This window comes from Ovis aries, chromosome 2 (assembly GCF_016772045.2).
Source record: "Ovis aries strain OAR_USU_Benz2616 breed Rambouillet chromosome 2, ARS-UI_Ramb_v3.0, whole genome shotgun sequence".
Classification (NCBI taxonomy): Eukaryota; Metazoa; Chordata; class Mammalia; order Artiodactyla; family Bovidae; genus Ovis; species Ovis aries.
In genome coordinates, this window is record NC_056055.1 from 49,339,188 (window position 1) to 49,360,485 (window position 21,298).

Sequence of the window (21,298 nt, forward strand, 5' to 3'; positions counted from 1 at the left end):
CCCCTTTGTTTCTTGATGAGTCTGGCTAATGGTTTGTCAATTTTATTTATCTTCTCAAAGAACCAGCTTTTAGCTTTGTTGATTTTTGCTATGGTCTCTTTTGTTTCTTTTGCATTTATTTCTCCCCTAATTTTTTAAGATTTCTTTCCTTCTACTAACCCTGGGGTTCTTCATTTCTTCCTTTTCTAGTTGCTTTAGCTGTAGAGTTAGGTTATTTATTTGACTTTTTTCTTGTTTCTTGAGGTAAGCCTGTATTGCTATGAACCTTCCCCTTAGCATTGCTTTTACAGAGTCCCATAGGTTTTGGGTTGTTGTGTTTTCATTTTCATTCATTTCTATGCATATTTTGATTTCTTATTTCTTCTATGATTTTTTGATTATTCAGAAGTGTGTTGTTTAGCCTCCATGTGTTGAAATTTTTAATAGTTTTTTTCCTATAACTGAGATCTAATCTTACTGCTTCCCGGGTGGCTCAGGGGTTAGAGCGTCTGCCTGCAATGTGGGAGACCTGTGTTCGATCCGTGGGTTGGGAAGGTCCCCTGGAGAAGGAAATGGCAACCCACTCCAGTATTCTTGCCTGGAGAATCCCATGGAAGGAGGAGCCTGGTGGGCTATAGTCCATGAGGTCGCAAAGAGTCGGACACGACTGAGCGACTTAACTAACTAACTAATCTTACTGCATTGTGGCCAGAAAAGATGATTGGAATAATTTCCATTTTTTTGAATTTACCAAAGCTAGATTTATGATGTGATGTATCCTGGAGAAGGTTCCATGTGCACTTGAGAAAAAGGTGAAATTCATTGTTTTGGGGTGAAATGTCCTGTAGATATCAATTAGGTCTAGCTGGTCCATTGTGTCATTTAAAGTTTGTGTTTCCTTGTTAATTTTCTGTTTAGTTGATCTATCCATAGGTGTGAGCGGGGTATTAAAATCTCCCACTGTTATTGTGTTATTGTTAATTTCCCCTTTCATACTTGTTAGCATTTGCCTTACATATTGCAGTACCCCTATGATGGGTGCATATATATTTATAATTGTTATATTTTCTTCTTGGTTTGATTCTTTGATCATTATGTACTGTCTTTGTCTCTTTTCACAGCCTTTATTTTAAAGTCTATTTTATCTGATATGAGTATTGCTACTCCTGCTTTTTTTTGGCCTCCATTTGCATGAAATATCTTTTTCCAGCCCTTCACTTTCAGTCTGTATGTGTCTCTTGTTTTGAGGTGGGTCTCTTGTAGATAGCATATACAGGGGTCTTGTTTTTGTATCCATTCAGCCAGTCTTTGTCTTTTGGTTGGGGCATTCAACCCATTTACATTTAAGGTAATTATTGATAAGTATGGTCACGTTGCCATTTACTTTGCTGTTTTGGGTTTGAGTTTATACACCCTTTCTGTGTTTCCTATCTAGAGAAGATCCTTTAGCATTTGTTGAGAAGCTGATTTGGTGGTGCTGAATTCTCTCAGCTTTTGCTTGTCTGTAAAGCTTTTGATTCTTCCTTCATATCTGAATGAGATCCTTGCTGGGTACAGTAATTTGGGTTGTAGGTTTTTCTCTTTCATCACTTTAAGTATGTCCTGCCTTTCCTTCTGGCTGTACCACATCTTTGTTACCCTTTTATCTGTCAGTGGATATTTAGGTTACTTCCGTGTCTTGCCTATTGTAAATAAGTAGTACTGCTATGAACATAAGGGTTCTATGTATCTTTTATTTTATTTATTTGTTTTAAGCTTTAAGTTGTTATTTTATACAAAGAGTATAGTTGCTTTGCAATGTTGTGTTAGTTTATGCTATACAGCAAAGTATTATCAGCTATATATGTATACATATATAGGGGTGCATGTGTCTTTTCAAGTTAGATTTTTCTCCAGATATATGCCCAGGACTGGATCATACCTTACCTGCTTCCTGGGAAATCTGTATGCAGGTCAAGAAGCAACAGTTAGAACTGGACATGGAACAACAGACTGGTTCTAAATTGGGAAAAGAGTAGGTCAAGGCTGTATATTGTCACTCTGCTTATTTAACTTCTATGCAGAGTACATCATATGAAATACTGGGCTAGATGAAGCACAAGCTGGAATCAAGATTGCCAGGAGAAATATCAATAACCTCAGATACGTAGATGACACCACCCTTATGACAGAAAGTGAAGAGGAGCTAAAGAGCCTTTTGACAAAAGTAAAAGAGGAGAGTGAAAAAGCTGGCTTAAAACTCAACATTCAAAAAACTAAGATCATGGCATCTGGTCTCATCATTTCATGGCAAATAGATGGAGAAACAATGGAAACAGTGACAGACTTTTTTTCTTGGGCTCCAAAATCACTGCAGATGGTGACCGCAGCCATGAAATTAAAAGACACTTGCTTCTTGGAAGAAAAGCTATGACCAACCTAGACAGCATTTAAAAAGCAGAGATATTACTTTGCCGACAAAGGTCCATCTAATCAAAGCCATGGTTCTTCTGGTAGTCATGTATGGATGTGAATGTTGGATCATAAAAAAGCTGAGTGCAGAAGAATTGATGCTTTTGAACTGTGGTGTTGGAGAAGACTCTTGAGAGTCCCTTGGACTGCAAGGAGATTCAACCAGTCCATCCAAAAGGAAATCAGTCCTGAATGTTCATTGGAAGGACTGATGCTGAAGCTGAAACTCCAGTACTTTGGTGACATGATGCGAAGAACTGACTCAGGTGAAAAGACCCTGATGCTGGGAAAGACTGAAGACAGAAGAACAAGGGGATAACAGAGAATGAGATGGTTGGTTGGCATCACCAACTCGATGGACATGAGTTTGAGCAAGCTCCAGGAGTTGATGATATATAGGGAGGCCTGTCATGCTGCAGTCCATGGGGTCGTAAAGAGTCGGACGTAACTGAGCAACTGAGCTGAACTGATAACAATTCTATTTGTGTTTTTTTAAGGAACCTCCATACTATTTTCCATAGTGGCTGTGCCAATTTACATTCATACCAACAGTGTTAGAAAGTTCCATTTTCTCCACATTCTCTCCAGCATTTATTATTTATAGATATTGTAAATATAATGTTGTTTGTATTTTAATGATGACCATTCTAACCATGTGATGTGAAATCTTATTGTTTTGCTTCACATTTCTCTAATAACTAGTGATGTTTAGCATATTTTCATTTGCCTATTGGCCATTTGTATGTCTTCTTTGGAGAAATGTCTGTTTAGATCTTCTGCCCATTTTTGATTAGGTTGCTTTTATGTTCCTCATTTAATTCCTACACCAACCCAATGAGATGGGCTTTGCCTTCCACAGGCTATAGGTGAGAAAAGCAAGATCCAAGGAGTTATGGGCCAGATTACCCAGATGCTATATGGCACAGAATTGGCTTGACTATGGTTTTCTTTTCCCCAGAAGATCAGTGGAAAAAATTTTATCTTCATCAAAATTGACTAATGTTCTAAACAAAATATGTTGTCATTCAAATGGACTGAGCTTCTGTGGAAAATTCACTCACAAGGAACACCTAGTAGAACAGTGGCAGGTTAAAGAGCTATCACAGCAGATTCCTGGGAGTTTCCTGGATTCCCACTCCATGCTGCTTCCAAATGATCACATGGTCTTTCATCTCATAGAGGAATGCAAATCTGTCTTTGTGTCTGATGAAAAAGACTTCCTCATGTTGTCTCTCTGTCTATTGACTCTTACTTACCATATATTCTTAATAGGTGGGGCTATCTTACCTCACCTTTTAAGACTGAAAAAACTTAATTCCCTGGTGGCCTGGTGGTTAAGGATCCTGGGCTTTCACTGCTATGGCCCCGGTTGAATCCTTGGTTGGGGAACTGAGATCCCACAAGCTGAGCGATGTGGCCAAAATAAGAAAAGACTGAGAAAGCTTCAGAAAAGTTTTATTTTGTTTTGCTGAGAATGGAAGGAAATTAAAACAAAAAAATAGACTTTGGATCTTGTCCTCTTGACTTAACTGAATGTGTTTGGGCAAATTCTTCAATCTGTAAGGCTCAGTTTCTTTGTCTATAAAATAGAGATAATAGCATACACATCATAGGGTTATTGTGAGAATAAAATAAGATACTGTATATAAATGGCCAAGCACGTAATAGGGGTTCAATATATGTGAGTTCCTCTCTGCCAGTGAAAGATGAGAGTTGTGAAGTCTCACATGTTTTGAGTGAGTGAGTGCTAAGTCGCTTCAGTCATATCTGACTCTGAGACCCTATGGACTGTAGCCCACCAGGCTCCTCTGTCCATGGGATTTCCCAGGCAAGAATACTGGAGTGGGTTGCCATTTACTGCTCCAGGGGATCTTCCTGACCCAGGGGTTGAACCCGCATCTCCTGTGGCTCCTCAATTGCAGGATTCTTTACTACGAGCACGAGGGAATCCCCCTCACAGGTTTGACCACTGATTAAGTAACCTGGAATCGTTGGAATGACCCTTTTGTTCAAAGGTTTAGCCCCCAGCCGGGATCTGGGATTATCTTTAGAAAACAAAAAAAAAAGTTTCTGTGGGGTAAACCCCATTTATTAGAAGGGAGCCGAGGTGGCTGCCTTCTTTTGTTGAACCGCGGTTTTGTTATGTGATTGTAATATAAGGGCTGTGTTTTTCTACAACAGCTTTGATTGGGGCAACAGTAAAATGTAGTTGCTGGGAAAATGACTAGGATCTGAGGCTGCATCATGAAAAGTCCAGTGTCCAGAATGAGGGAGGTGAAAGTTCCGTATCACTGGAGGATTCTAGAGAACAGGCAATGTGATCATTGACTTGAGATAGTTGAAGAGCTATTTTATGAAACAATCTCAGTTTACTCTCTGGAGTCTTCACTGAATCAATGAATAGAGGCCATGGAGATGGAATCTGAGCTTAAGTTAAGGAACAAATATTCTAATTCACCTTTACCCCAGATGCTTCACACTGCAGGCTGGGCTTTTTCAGGTGTTGAGAGAGTTTTAGAATTGCCTCCCCAGATGCAGGAATGAAAGGAACACTCCTCCAACTCATGGACTTGATAATAACTATTCTGTATTAGACACAACTAATAGGGGCTCTGGCCCACCTTTCTGGGCAGACCCTGGCGTAGCATGCTAGAGCCTAAGTGGAGGGCAACCAAAACCTCCCAGGCATCCAGAACCATCCTACAGGCTCCTCTCTCCACACCCTCTTGGCCTGTATGCTGTCTTTCTTGTAAGTCAAGGAACATAAAGGGTGTGACGTGAATTGTTTTCCCCATGTGTGCTCCTAACATAGGTAACTCCCCTGGAACAAATTGCTGGATTGTTTCAGGCTCACATTTTAAATGTATGCAGTTCATTACAGCACACCTAGAGCACTGCATAACCATCACTCTCTATAGTCACTTCCGGGCGTTCTGATTCCTGAGAGGGCTGTGAGCTCTACTCAGAAACTCCATTCTGGACCCAGCTTTGATGGAATGTGACATTCCTACACTTTGGGACTTTCTGGGTGCATATAAGCTATCAAAAATCATGTTTTTCCTGATGTAAAATCATTGCAGTAAGAATTAAAGCCAAGTGGGGGTGTATGAGAACAGTCTGACAATTTTGGGCTTAAATGGGAATTAGGCAGTGTGGCTGTGCAGCATCAGGAGGAGACCTAGGTTCCAGACTCTGTGACCTTGCAGAAGTGACTTTCCCTCTCTGGTTCCCAATTTCTTCATCTCTAAAATGAGGTTAATAAACTCTGCCCAGACCACCTCAAATGGTGAACATGAAGAACCAATAAGATGGGCGTAAAGCATATAAATATAAGGGACTTTTTTTAGGATCTGGATTTATGCCCACCATGCTTTGGGTAAAGATTCAGAGGGATGTTCAGTTTGCCAAGTGGCATCTTACATAAGTTGCATGCTTACATTAAATTTTCTTGGCCCCCTTGCAAAATTGTTCCCCCCTGAGTTATATTTTAAGATTATGATCCCAGCTTTTCGTAAAAATCTATACAAAAATAGCCTTATGAAATCTGTTTGTTGTGGGGACACTGTTGATACCATGCTAGCTAATTTGACAGTATCCTCCATATGAGGCTTTGTTTTTTTCAGGGATTAAAGCCTAGAAAACATTTTGTGTCCTTGAGGGACTGGTGTTTTTTCTCATTAGTGAAAGTGAGAGCTCTGCAATTAATACCATTGCCCTTTTCTCTTGGGCTGCCAGGAAGTTCATCGCCTATAGCGTTTGAACCTTCGGTGGACTCGTCTGTCCTCTGTTACCTCCAGTAGTGTTAGTCACTTAGTCATGTCTGACTCTCTGCAAATCTATGGACTGTAGCCCACCAGGCTCCTCTTTCCTTGGGGATTCTCCAGGCAAGAATACTGGAGTAGGTTGCCATTCCCTCCTCCAGGGGGTCTTCCTGACCCAGGGATTGAAGCTGGGTCTCCTGCACTGCAGGCAGATTCTTATTTGTTGTTGTTTAGTCGCCAAGTCATGTCCAACCCCATGGGTGCAGCACACCAGGCTCCTCTGTCCATGAAATTCTCCAGGCACAAATACTGGAGTGGGTAGCCATTCCCTTCTCCAGGGGATCTTCCTGACCCAGGAAGATACCACCAATAAGCATATTACCTCCAGTAAGCATATTATAATTTATATTTTCCCAGGCACTTGCATTTTCATTTTTATTCAGTGTTTTATTATTTTAGTATACGTTTCCTATAAACTACTTTGGATACCTTGAGAGATGATGATGAGGAGACCAAGCAAGTAATGGAAAAATTAGCAAATCCTCTGGTATGAGGAAGCCTGAGTCACTGCCCCCACCTCCACCTTTCCCACAGGTTTCAAAGCTTTGAAAAAAATGTTTGTCTCTTGGCACCTTCATGATCAACCCATCTCTTGCAGGCATATGAGGAGAATATGTATGGGAGCAAATACCAGTGGATCATCCCGGGCTGGTATGAGCCTTCCTGGTGGGAGCAGGTGCACGCAGAAGCCAACTCCTCGCGTTGTCTCCGGAAGCATCTGCTTACTGCCATGGAAGGCTACATCGGTGTGGACTTCGAGCCCCTGAGCTCCAAGCAGATCAAGACCATCTCCGGGAAGGTCAGTGCCATATTGTCCAGTGATGTCAGCAGAAAGCACCCAGATCTTGTTTTGGCCTTTGCTGTGTGATTTTTCAGCAAATCATTTGACCTCTTTGAGCCTCTATTTGTTATTTGTTGTAGGAGTATAAATAAATCTTGTATTTGTTAAAGGGGTATATCTGGCTGTCTCCCTCTTCTAGGGAATTGTAGGAATCAAATGAGGTAAGGGTGCTTTCTAAGCACATAACACAGTGTTTGCATAAGGGATGGAGTCCTGGCTATTATAGCAAACAACTGCAGGCATTGACTTTCAGACGAGACCACCATCCCCTGCACCCTCTGACCTGGAATGTCATTTCTCAGTCTAATTGATGCTCCTGTCAGCCTGGAGGAGAAGAATAACCCCTCAAGTAGACTTGGGGAAACAGGTACTGAAGACCAGAAACACTGGTTCAAACCCCAGTTACCAGATGTGTGACCTTGAGCTTGAGTTTTCTGAGCTGCTGTTTTTTTTTTTCATCTGTATCGTAGCAGTGCAAATATCCTCCTCTGGGGTCAAAAGGAGGACTGGTTGGCAGGTTGTGCAATGTGGCTGGCATGGCGCCTGGCACCTTGTGCTGTCATAGCTGGGAGGCGGACCTTGGCAGTGTGCTTACGTCCTCAGGCCTCCACTAAGGATGTTCCTACTAGGGACGACTAACCCCTGGCCTGCTTTTATCATAGGGCTGTGAGAGAACAGGTAGCTTGGTGTATGTAAAAGTATTTCCAAAGTATACTGTTCTCTATCATTGAAAGCATTATCAAGAATCGGAAGGTGACAGCCCCAGTGATGATGGCAACATCCATCTCTCAGTTCTAACCACCAGCCAAAGTTTAGTACAGCAGGGCACGTGATTCTTTTCTGTCTCCTTTTATCTCAGATTTTTAAATCCTCCACCCACCTTCAATTTCACTTGAAGAATCAGTTTCATAGTAAAGTAAATATATATATATATATATATATATATATATTTAGTTTTATCCATTATTTATTTTCAATCAGAGCCAATACTACAAGAATGATTTATTGATTTGCCCAATAATGGCAAATCATTAGGACACATTTTATAAGCAGCTCTTTCAATCATGTGGCACCTGAGAGGGCCTGGAAAAACATTCTGGGTAGAAAATATTGAAAGAAGTATTTTCACGCTTGAGTCAGTGACCATATAAAGTTTGGGGACATGCTGAATAATGAGTAGAAACAACTCATTTTTATTTCAGTAAATGTTATTTTTAAAGGTGTTGAAGTTTGCAGTTTATTAGAAGATTCTTGGGTCCAGGGATACTCTATACTTTAATCTAAAAATAGTATAAAATTTGAGGAAAGTACAAAAACTAAGAAGAAATTTCCATGCAGGCAGACAATATAGTAATTAAAATGAGAAACTTAAGGAAGACCAAAGATGAAAATGATTACACATGAGACCTCTGAAGCTAAGTGGGGATAAGGGCTATGAGATGCCCCAAGGGCCACAAATGTCATTCCAAGGAGCGTGAATGCTACCTAGGCATGGATGTAGAAATGCACAGGAATGCATTTTGGGAAGGTCATTTTTTTTTTTTGCAGTGTTTTTTGGAATAAACATTTTGACTTTATAACATCTTCCAAAAAGCATTAGTTGCTCAGTCGTGTCCGACTCTTTGTGACCCCATGGACTATCTGCCATGCTCCTCTGTCCATGGAATTCTCTGGGCAAGAATACTAGAGTGGGTTGCCATACCCTTCTCCAGGGGATCTTTCCAACCCAGGAACTGAACCCAGATATCCAGCATTGCAAGCAGATTCTTTACCATTTGAGCTACCTGGGAATCTTAACACCTCCCAAGTCACTGGCTTTCCTTTTTAATTTTTAATTTTTAAATTTGGGGCCAGTGAGGAGTCTGAGGCTTTCCAGGTGGCACCAGTGGTAACGAACCCACCTGCCAATGCAGGAGACATAAGAGGGTTTGATCGCTGGGTCAGGAAGATCCCCTGGAGGAGGGCATGGCAACCCACTCCAGTATTCTTGCCTGGAGAATCCCATGGACAGAGGAGCCTGGCGGGCTCTAGTCCATAGGGTTGCAGAGAGTCAGACACGACTGAAGCCACTTAGCATGCACAGACAAAAAGGTTCACCTCATCCCCATATCACTATACACATGAATGGGCATCTTGGAGCTACTCCTGGGGCTCTTCGCTTCACTGTACAATGTGGGTTACCCACTCCTGGGTCTCCCCAGATGGAGCAATGCCATCAGGAGCAGAGCCAGGCAGCCTTCCTGCTTGGTGCAGCTCTGAAATTCCAGGTGACCCAGTCCCTGTCCCACAGTCATTGAGGCAAGAGACAGCATTTCTTACAATCTTAAGGTTGAAAGATTGAAGTTACACAGGGAAATTTTCAGCCTTTTTGCCTCTGGGATTCTGGGTTTAGGGCTCTCCTGACAGGCTTCCCTGGTAGCTCAGTGGTAAATAATCTGCCTGCCAATGCAGGAGACTCCAGTTTAATCTCTGGATCGAGAAGCTCCCCTGGAGAAAGAAATGGCAACCGACTCCGGTATTCTTGCCTGGGAAGTCCCCAGCCTGGTGGGTTACAGTCCATGGAGTCGAAAATACATGACTTAGCGACTAAACAACAATGGGTCACGTAGACCAGCCTCCCATCACACTCTCAGATCCTTCCAGTAGCACAGGACTTAGAACTGATCCCCTAATTTTCCCCACTGGCCCCTCAGGGCCTCCACAGGTCCTGTTGGCAACCGTCATATCCCTGTAGGCATTCCTTGTCCCTTGTGGGCCCACCCCTCCAGTTGTAACTCATAGTTCCAGGGCCAGGTCTAAGGGCAGAATTTAAGGGGGTGCCAAGGACCTCAGTGGGAAAATCCATGATGAACAAAATATCAAAATGTTAAGTAAAGACAGGATCCACAAGGCCACCATTAGGGTGAACTGATTTGAGCCACATAATTACAGAAACACATCTTGTCTGTCTTTAAATTTTTGCTCATCGTGGATTTTTTTTGCATTCGTTTTGATTCTTTTTTTTTTTTTAATCTTGATTACTGAGGTTTTGGGCTGCTTCTTCCTTTTGCTTCTGAAGGGAAGGCTTCACTCACCTCCCCTTGGCCCTTGCCCTGCACAGATTGTTTTTGTCAGGCCCCTTCCTGTGCTCAGCCCATTCTCTGTACTTGATCGTGTTGAATGCTCTCTCAACAGGGTGTGGGGCCCAGAGTTGATGAGGCATTACTATTTGTGGTCTGACCACAAGCCAACTTCCCCAACCAACCCTCAAGACTATATGGCTCAAGAAAGTTCTAGAAAGTCATGAAATAGTTCTTGCATTTGGTTTTGTGGTATATGTGACTGCTGGGGACCTTGGTCAGCGTGGCACAGGCTGTTGGGTAAGTACCTGTATTCTGGGATCTGTCAGTATCCATAAAACAAGCGAACATTTATAGAACCAAGTCAGTGGACTCTTCCACCCTCACTGTTTACACATAGAAAAGATGAGGAGCAGAAAGGGGAATAGCACACCCAGGATCCTTGTAGTGGGTTAAACAGGAACGGTGGCCCCTAAAAGGGTATGTCCGGTTCCTAACACTTAGAACTTGTGAACGTGACCTTATTTGGGAAAAGAGTCTTTATGGATGTAATTAATTTAAGGATCTTGAGATGAGATTATCCTAGACTACCTGCAGACGTGTGTGCTAAGTTTCTTCAGTCGTGTCCAACTCTGTGCAACTGCGTGGATTGTAGCCCTCGGGCTCCTCTGTCCATGGGATTCTCCAGGCAAGAGTACTAGCGTGGGTTGCCATTTCTCTCCAGGGGATCTTCCCAACCCAAGGATCGAACCTGCATCTCTTATATCTTCTGCACTGGCAGGAAGGTTCTTTACCACTAGCGCCGCTACCTGAAAGTGAAAGTGAAGTTGCTCAGTCTTGTCCGACTCTTTGCAATCCTATGGACTGTAGCCTACCAGGCTCCTCCGTCCATGGAATTCTCCACACCAGAGTACTGGAGTGGGTTGCCATAATGACAAATATTCTTATAAAAAAAAGGCAGAGGAGGTTTGCTATTTGGAGAAGATCATGTGAAGATGGAGCCAGAGATTGGAATTATAAGACAAGGAACTCCAAGGATTTCTGGCAGCCTCCAGAATCTAGAAGAAAGGCATGGAATGGATTCCCCTTGGAGCTTCCAGAGGGAATCAATGCTACCAACACCTTAGTTTCAGTCTTCTGGCCTCTATAACTGTGAGCCAATAAGTTTCTGTTTAAACCACCGAGTTTGTGGAAATTTGTTATGGCTGCCCCAGGACACTGATAATGTCACCCAGCAGGTCAAGGACAGATCCAGGGACTGGAAACCAGGACTGCTAAGTTCCCACTCACTGCCCCTTCCCCTCTTCCATGCTTTTCCTCTCAACTTGGGACATGCCTAGGAGCAGAGCACATCCAAGTCAGCCCTTTTTGTGATGTCTTAGTGGGCCTGTTAGTAAGTGGCAGAACAGGACAGCGTAAGTCTAGTAATCAGGATTTAGTGCCAATCCTGGCATAGTCACCAACTAGTCTGCCACCTCAGCTAGACCCTCACTATCCCTGGGCCTCAGTTTCCTCAACTGAAAATGAGAGATTTGGACCATATAACTCCTAGCATCCTTTCACAGTAAAATTATCTGACTCTGTGTAGGTATGATACTGAGTTATTACAGTGAGCTATGTGATATGGTTATAATGTTAAACTCTGGAACCCCCAGGAGAGAGGTGACCCATGATAAAGTCACAGAATTGGGTGGAATAGTGGGCCCTCCTGGAATGCATTCTCTGCAGTTCCCTCTTCCATATGCCTGTCTCCAGTGCCAAGCTGCCCCAGCTTGTTCATTGGCATCCAGGAGATTTCTGGGAGGAGGAATAACAAGGTCTCCCTCCCCGGCACATTCATCAGTCCCTGCCAGTTGGAATTGCCAGCGACGGGACAAGTGCGGACCTTCGGGCTTCCCCGAGCACATTCAGAGCTCAGTTTTCCAGAACCTCTCGTAAACAGCCTCTGGATACTTGCTTTGGCTCTCATGTCTCTTTCTCCTTGTTAAAGTTCCCCATCACCACTCTATTCCCCTAAAGTGACTCTGTTGACATTGGTGATTTCCAGTGTCAGCTTTCACTTTTCAGTGTCCCATTGGGATTGTTTCCACTGTGAGTATTTATAATTTTGGTATAAAATTCCAGTGATGGCTTAGCCTCTCCAATAAGGACATTCTTCCTTGTTACCATTCTCCTGCTGAGATACACAGAGTTGGGCCAAGGCACCAGATGGAAGTGTTCACAGAACGCTGGAATCAGTGGGAACCTCAGAAGTGGCCCCAACCCTCCACCAAAGGCACAGGCTCTTTCTTTGGAAGACTTCTGTAATGTTTTCCAGAAGAAACTTCTGTGACCACCCACGACTGTTTATCCAACACAGCAGAACGAAAGGAAACAGAAATCTAATGAGTCCTCAAATTAGAGCAATGACCTGGGGAAAGCTGCACGCATCTCTTTGTCACTGCCATGGGAGCTCCATAACAAAGAACCTGGGGCTTTTAGGAAGCTCTGGGCTCTAGAGAGGAGGATGAGAAGGTGCTATGGAAAAGTAGAGATGCTCCCCAGGGAGTCAAGCTTTATGATGCTGCTGCCTCTGCCCCCGCCTTCCCCACAAAGCTCCTGTTACCGGCTGCTTCCTTAGATATTCACGTCCCTGGGAGATGGGCGGTGTGGCAAAGGAACATGGGCTTAGGAGGAATGGTGTGGTGTGGCAGATAGTTGTCCATACAACATCCATAGCCCTTCTTCCTCTTCAGTAGCATAACTCTGATTTTTAACTGGGTATGTTGCCACTCCTCTGAAAATATACATTTCCCAGCCTCCCATGTAGCTAGATAGAGCCAGGATTCTAAGTCTAACCAGTGAGATTTAAGTAGAAGTATTATACAAGACTTCTAAAAGTCTGCTTTAAGATGAGAGCTTACCCTTCTTCTTTCTTCTCCTCTGCATTGGTTGAAATATGGATGAGATGGCTGGAGTTATAGCAGCGATTTTGTCAAGAGGTGACCTTGAGAAGGAAACTTTAGGATAGCGGGGCATAAAGATAAGAGCCTCAGTCTCTGGTTATACTGTGGAGTTGCCGTAGAAGCCCTGCACCACCTACCCATGGACAACTTTTACTTGAGAGAGAAATAAACTATTTCATTTAAGTCACCGATAATTTTTGTCTGTTAGATTATATAACTGAACCTAAACAACAGTGATACAGTGACATTGGGCAAGCCATTTGGCCTTTCTCAAATTGTTTCTGATTATGCTGGAGTAATATGTCTTTTACAGATTTAGAAAGATTACATGAAGTAATACAGAGGAAAATAGCTTGCTAAGTGCCAAGCACACAATGGGTGCTCAACAAACTGTAGTTCTCTTCCTTCCTCAGTGCAGCAGCCTTGAGGTCAGGAGAAAGGAGTAATGAGCCAATTTATATGCACAAACCTTTTCTGGTTTGTTGTTGGAATTCTACTGATGGTATAGACTTAGGAAAAACTGATATCTTTGTAATATAGAGTCTTTCCATCCATTCAATTTCTCTCAGAAATCTTGTGTGTGGAACTTTTGCATGCTTTTTATTTGATTTATTGAAAGGCATTTGATGTATTTTAGTAAGTATATGTGCACAGTACTATTGGGTGCATCCTTAGGGTTGGAATTTCTGAGTCATAGAGAAGGCATATGCTCAGCTATAATAGACACTGCCAAGCAGATTTCTAACGTGGTTGTACCAATTTACACACCCACTGGCAGAGATTGTGAGTTTCATTTGGTTCACACACTCACCAACTTTTGGCATTGTTAGCTTTTCAATTTTAGCCAATCTAGTGGGTGAGTAGTGGCATCTCATTTTTATTTTAATTTGCATTTCTTTGATAAGTAATGAAGTTGTTGATCTTTTCACATCGTTATTGGCCATTTTGATATTCTCTTTTATAAACTGACTATTCAAGTCTTTTGCCCATTTTTCTACTTGGATTCTCTGCATGTTTCTCACTGATTTGTAAAAGTTCTTTTTGTATTCTGGGTATGAATTCTTAGACAGTTATATTTATTACTTACATCATGTGTGTCTTATTTAAGCAACTTTGCCCACCCAAGCTCATGAAGATATTTTTCTATCTTGTCTTTGAGAAGTTTGTTTTACCTTTCACTTTTAGATATAGAAATCACGTGAAACTGATTTTATGTAACATCAGAGGTGGGCTTCTCTGGTGACTCAGACAGTAGAGAATTTGCCTGCAATGTGGGAGACCTGGGTTTGATCCCTGGTTTGGGAAGATCCCCCTGGAGAAGGGAATGGCTACCCACTCCAGTATTCTTGGGGCTTCCCTAGTGGTTCAGACAGTAAAGAATCTGTCTGCAATGCAGGAGAACCAGGTTCCATCCCTGGGTCAGGAAGATCCCGTGGAGAAGGGAGTGGCTGCCCAGTCCAGTATTCTTGCCCGGAGAATTCCATGGACAGAGGTGCCTGGCAGCCTGCAGGGCATGGTGTCGCAGAGTCAGGCACGACTGAAATGGCTTAGCTTCAGTGTGTGGAGATCTATTTCTGGACTTTCTGTTCTCTTCCACTGGTCTATCTGCCTATCCTTTAACCAATACCACACTGCCTTAATAATTGAAGTTTTTTAAGACCTGATGCCTGGTAATGTTAAGTCCCTCATCTTTGTTCTTCGAGAAGATTTTCTTGGATGTCCTTGAAACTGATGTCATGTTTCATTTAGATCTACTCATATATTTATACTTTTCATTACTTCTCATTCCTCCCTTCATTTCCATTCTGTTTATGATCATTTTCTTTCTACCTATAGAACTTCTCTTGGTCTTTCTTTTAAAGAAAGAAGATTTTTTTTTTGGTTTTGCTAGAGACACATTCTCTCAGTTTCTGATTGTCTAAAATTTTCTTTCACCTTCAATATTGAGAGATATATTAACTAGGTGTAGAATTCTAGGTGGTCTGTTATGTTCTTTTAGCACTTTCAGAGGTCATTTCATTGTCTTCTGGCATCCCTTGTTTCTGTTAAATCAGCCACCAGACTAATTGTTGCTCTTTTGAAGATAAGGCATCCTTTTTTTGTTTCTCTAACTGCTTTTAAGATTTTATCTTTGCTTGACTCTTCAGCAGTTTTATATGCTGTGCTGAAGTACGGTTTTGTTTGGTTTTATCTTGGTTGGAGTTTAAGCATAATGGAGCTTCATGAATCAGTGGATTGATATGTATTGGGGAAATTCTAGGAAAATATCCCTTAAACACTGCTTTTACCTTTTTAACCTTTTCTCAAATTTAGGACACCAGTCATACATGTGCTATACATTTTCAACACATTCCATATATCTCTTATGTTTATTGCTTACTTTCTGTCCTTTTTCCCTCCCTGTGCCTCAGGCTGAATATTTACTACTAACATTTCTTCAGTTCACTAACCTACTTTCTGCTGTGTCTAATATACTGTTTCATCCATCTATTGAGTTCTTAGTTTCATTTGTTGTATTAATATTTTAAAATTTTTAGAATTTTAATTTTATTATTTTTTTTCTTTCTTTGCTCCCTGTTTTCCGGTGATATTCTGTATCTTTTGTCTATTTTCTTGAACATATAAACCTGCTACATTAAAGTCCAGGACTAATAAATTCAAGATATGAACCACCTGTAGATCTGCTTTGTTGCCTATTTTTCTTCTTTCCTTTCTTCCTTCTTTCTTTCCTTTTTTTTTTAAGATTTGATCCTATTACCTAGTATACCTAGTAAGTTTAATTAATTGAATTCGATATGAAAAATGAAAGAAGCTACAGGTGGCATTATCTTTCTTCAGAGAAGATTTTTCACTTTGAACAAACATAATAGGGGCAGTTCACTTTATCCAGTCAAGAGCTGAGATGATTCCAGGCTTGGCTTTAGTTTTCATAATATCTGGTCTATTTTGGTCTGACTTTATTCCTATCTGTCCTTTAACATTCTAGACTAAAATCCTGGGATATTTACTGGCCCTGGATTCCAACTTTTGTTCCTAATGTCCTGAGACTTTAAACATACCTGCTTGTGTTCTTATCCCCTTACCAGCACTTTTCACTTGGCGTCTCATCCTCCTTGTTTTATGCAGCTTGTGCTGTGCTTAGTCACTCAAGCATATCCGACTCTTTGTGACCGTGGACTGTAGCCCGCCAGACTCCTCCGTCCATGGGTATTCTCCAGGCAAGAATACTGGGGTAGTCTGCCATGCCATCCTCCTTATGCAGCTTAGTTATCACCAAATATCACAGGTGCAGATGTCAGTGTGCGTACTGGTATCCTGTGGTTCCTCTTCCTCTGAGACCTTGGCCCTATAAGCCTTGCCACCCTGATAACCCTGAACTATAGTTTTCTGTCTTCCCATCTCTGAGGGACTGATGAAAACACTGATCCACTGTTTTCTGTTCCTACAACTGGCCTTCCCACTTGCAGATCAACAAATGCCTCCAGGGGAAGCAGCAAAGAATGTTGGACTCTTCTCAAAACATTTCTTTTCCCTCCAGGATCTTGGTTCTTCAAGTCCTAGATGTCCTGGTCACTTTCTGGTACCTTTGGATAGCCATATTTATATTTTATTCTGCTTTCCTTAATGTTCTTCATGGGAGCTTTAGTCTCATATAACCTCTTTCGTCATAGAGTGGATGTCTGAACTGAGACTGTTTTGCTTAAAAGGTGAAGAATATAGCACATTGAGGACAGGGTAAGCGTGTCACTGACTTCAGCTCTTTGGAATATGCTATGGATAAGAGGAAGCAGACATGTTCTTTGCAGCTCCACAGAAAGACATAGCAAGCTACAGGGAGATAGGTATAAACTCTGTATCTGGAAGACTGATCTCCTAGACGTCAAGCATTCCTTAAGTGGAAGGCTCTCCCTGAAGACACAGTGACTTTCCCACACTGAAAGAGTCTGAGAAAGGGCTCAGAAAACACCTGGAAGCTGCTATTGAGAAAATCCAATAATCAGATTGTAATAGGGACATAATCAATGTTAACCAATTTATGTATTCTTGAAGTCTTAAAAGATCTTTTAAAATACAGTTGTCCAAGTTATCCCACAGACACAATAAAACAAAATGTAGGGCCCTGCATTCTCAACAGGCTCCTTGGGTGACCTACGAGCTAGAGTAAAAGAGCCCGTAGACCATGCCCTAGTGTACCTTCCAAAGGAGACTCTGGTTGCAACATCCCGCAAAGGGTGCTGGAGAGAAACTCTGCTGGTTTTGCCGCTCTGCGGGGTTGGGGGGTGGCAGTTGGAGATATAGAAGATGTTTCCCCCTTCTCCTCTCTTCTGTCCATGAGACCTCCCTCTCCCAAGAAGCAGGACTCAGCTTGGTTCTGTTGGAATGGCAGGCCCGTAACGTTTAGTCACAGTGTGGGATAGCAAACTTGTGTGGGCTAGCCTGGGAACCTAACCACTATTTATAACATAATTTCTGTATGAAAAGATGTTCCACGTTCCAACAACTGCCTCTCAAAAATATGTGGGGCACAACCTGTCAGTAATTGGGACTCTTCATATAAAACTTGTTTTCTCAGAAACTTTTAGCCTCTCAAGATAAGCTTGACCTCAGAGCGTGAGTAATCAATCAGTTTTCAGTGTCTGCTTTACAGCGGAAGAAATTCTTCTGCCCTAAATAATCAGAGACCTGCTTTAAGAACAACTGTTAGCTTTTCCCAGACAATTGTGAGAGCGTCTCTTCCTGCTGTCATTGTTGTGCCCGAGGGAGATCGGCGCCGGCTTCACCGGGGAACAGTGATGAATGGGCCCGGACATAGTGTGGCAGCAATGACTTCAGCGTGGTGCCTGCAAAGACAGTGAGAATGAGGTCACCTTTCAGGGCTAAGCTACCCGGGAGTCCCACTCCAAGGACTTTATCCACAGAAGTGAGGTAAACAGGCACATTGCCAGTGTTCTCCAACCTCCTTTTCCCTGGTTGATGAACAGTTTTATGAGATAGAAAAAGATAGGGATTTATAAGAGGTACACCTAAAAAATATATAGGGGCTTGTGTTGGCCCCAGTGTCAAATTGAATAAACAGCCAGATCTTGATCCCCTCTCTTATCTACACACATGGAAATATTGCCAATAAACTATATCAAAGAAGTTTAAAAACTACACTTATTTACCTCCTGGTAAGGTAATACTGTGTTCGATGAAGGTCTGACTCCCCTCACCCGCAACAACTTTAAGAATGTCATAGAAACCTTCAAGGATACCCCAGTGGCATGTCCTGGATAGAGAAGAAGTCTTGAAACATCATCTGAATGTACTCATTAGGTTGAACAAACAGGACTCAAAGAGACCCCAGCCCTTGGATGCCTTTGCCTGCATCAGAAAAAGCTTCGGAGAGGCAAAGTCTTGGAGAGAAGAGTTCAAGAGGCCTCATTCCTTTGATGCTTAAGCAATTAATTAGATAATAGACATTCAGGTAAATTTTTGATACTTTAAAAATAGCCAATAGCTGAATCAATAGCCTGAAATATACCCAAATTTCTTTTTTATTTTTTCTTTTTCTTTTTTTTTATGGGCCACGCCACGCATCTTGTAGGATTTCAGTTCCCCGAGCAGGGATTGAATCCAGGCCCTCTGCAGTGAAATCCCAACCCCTGGACTGCCAAGGAATTCCCCCAAATTACATTTTAAAATCAAGAAAAATATAGCCAAATAGAAAAATAACAAGGATATGTTGAAACAAAGCATTAAAAGTTGTGACTCTCACCATACCAATATGATATAAAGAGGAAACACACCTCAGAAGTGAAAGTTGCCCATCTATATGTGCAAAGAGATCGCTCTTAATAGTTAACCAGAGAAATGCACATTAAAATGAAAAGAGATGTACATTTTTTTTCTTAACTTGAGAAACTGACAATGATTTTTAAAATTGAGGGACTTCCCTGGTGGCCCAGTGGTTAGACTCTGTACTTCCACTGCAGGGGCACAGGTTTGATCCCTGGTTGGAGAACCAAGATCCTGCATGCTGAGCAGCTTAAAAAAGAAAGAAAGAAAGAAAGAATGAAATGCCTATTGTGGTCCAGGATGCAAGGAAATGGGCACTTTCATATAGAGTGGAATTTTAGCTTTTCATGTTTGGAGAGGATAATTTGGCCTTTTAGATGTGTGAATAGCATTTAAGGTTTTTATACCTTTTGCCTCAGCAATTATATATCTGGGAATTTCTTCTGAAAAAATAATTATCAGTGTGTGTTCAGAAAATTTAGATTCAAGGATGCTTTTTTTGCAATCCTGTAATTGGGAAAAATTAGAAAAAAGCCTCAATGTCCAATAACTGGAAATTAGCTAAGGAAGTAAAAGTAGGCCATTCACACACTGGAGGGCTGTTATCCCCTATCGGCACAAGTGAAGTCTTGGGTCTTTAGAACATCCTGGGTGCGCAGTTGTTCCAGGTGGCCAGGTGAACAACCACCTGTACTATTACTAGCAGTGACTGGAGTTCTTGGGGCACCAACACATCCTGGACACAGGACTGATGCTGTGCACTCTTCATCTCATGAAACTGTCAAAGCCACCTAGATGGGAGGATGCAGAGACCTGTAGGAGACAGGACCCCAGCCCCAGGTCATGTTACCAAACCACTGAGCTAGAACTGGAGGGCAGGTAAGCCTGCTTTCAAATCCTGTGTTTTACCACTGTGCCAGACCCCTGCCTGGATCACTCACCAGGAGGAGGATTCTAGATCACCTGGTCCAACCTCTTCACTTTTCAGATGGAGAAACTGATGCTTAGAAAGGGTCTCTGTGGGCATTGTTTTGGGTTCTGTGATCAAGATAACACCCTTGACCCCTTGGAGCTTAATTCTTTGGGTAGATGCATTGCAGGAAGTAAAAACTGCAATAAAGAAGATAAAACAAGTGGATAGAGATTGCCTGGCAGGAAGAGGTTGTGGAAAGGGTGGGTCAGGGAAGCATCCCTGAGAAACGACACATGTTGACGTTTGTGTGCCGAGAATATCAGGCAAGAGCTGGGGCAGAAGCTTCCTGGCAGAGGAGGCATCTAGTGTAACAGCCCCAAGTGCAAACAAATTTGGTGTGAGTGAAGGAGACCCAACAGGTTCAGGGAAGAGAGGAAGCCTCATAATAGACTATCTCATGCTCCCTGATAAGAAGTGAGCAGACAAAGGATGCCTGTGGAGAGCCAGCCTCCAGGTGGAGGGGTGCAATTACCTATGAGAAGGGGCTTGAGGAGCTGGGCTGGGCTGGGGCTGGGCTGGAGACGGTGTTATCTCCTTGAAGAACTCTTGGAATTGAAGAACTTCTGCCGGGTATGTTGACTGATGAACAGAACAGTGATGGCTGGACATGATGCATTTCCAAAGGAAATAGATAAATAGATAAAACCTGAGCTATCCAATAGGAGCCAAAATGTTTTTGGTTTGTTTTTTTTTAAAGGTGGTGGATTTCTTGCTGGGATACCATTCACATTTGGTCAGGCAGATTCCTCATTTGGTTGTCTGGCTGCAGATTCCACATTTGGAGGGGCTTGGTTGTACCCAGGCTCTGCTAATGCCTTGAGCCAAGAGCGAGAGACTTGACATCCAGCCTCGGAGTAACCCGGTCTTCAATGGCTCAGCTTCACTGCTCCGATACCAGAACTGGCCCCAAACAACTTGGGGTGGTTTTCAAAAGACAGTTACGACTTCAAAATTCAAACATGTGAGAAGCAGCAAAGATAAAATGAGACCAGTCTAGCTATACACACAGAGACACACACAAACTCATGCTGTGTGACCTTGGCCAAGTCTCTAGACCTCTCTGTGTCTCCTGCTGCAGATTGAGACGGCATGTGTGACCGTCTCTATGGGGCCTTTTCTCGTATAAACTGACAATGAGTTCTGGTTTCTATGTTCGACTTGTCCCCAAGGAGGGTTTATCCAAAGACTAAGCCATGGGCTCTGATGACATTTCTGGCAGAGGAGTTCAGAAGTGATTTGAGAAAAGGCCCATGAAGAGCTGAGGGTAATGGGTTCCCCTGGAGCGGCATTCATTTGGATCTATAAGCCTCAGGGACTAGCATAAAAAGGCAGTTTCATTACTTTGTGGCCTCAATCAGAATGTTAATATTACCAATGAAATTATTTTATGAAATCTAGCTCAATGGGAGAAAAAAAATTTTTAATGTGAAGTTATTCGCAGACTCTGCTAT

General features: G+C 42.4%; 1 protein-coding gene across 2 annotated transcripts in view; it reads left to right on the top strand.

Moving 5' to 3' along the window:
* The window catches only part of GABBR2 (gamma-aminobutyric acid type B receptor subunit 2), a 370,102-nt gene that overhangs the window by 211,776 nt on the left and 137,028 nt on the right, over positions 1-21,298 (top strand). For both annotated transcript variants that reach the window (XM_027964399.3, XM_042243210.1), the window contains exon 6: positions 6,850-7,050. In XM_027964399.3, coding sequence (XP_027820200.1) covers positions 6,850-7,050 — 201 coding nt within the window. The remainder of the gene's footprint in view (positions 1-6,849; positions 7,051-21,298) is intronic.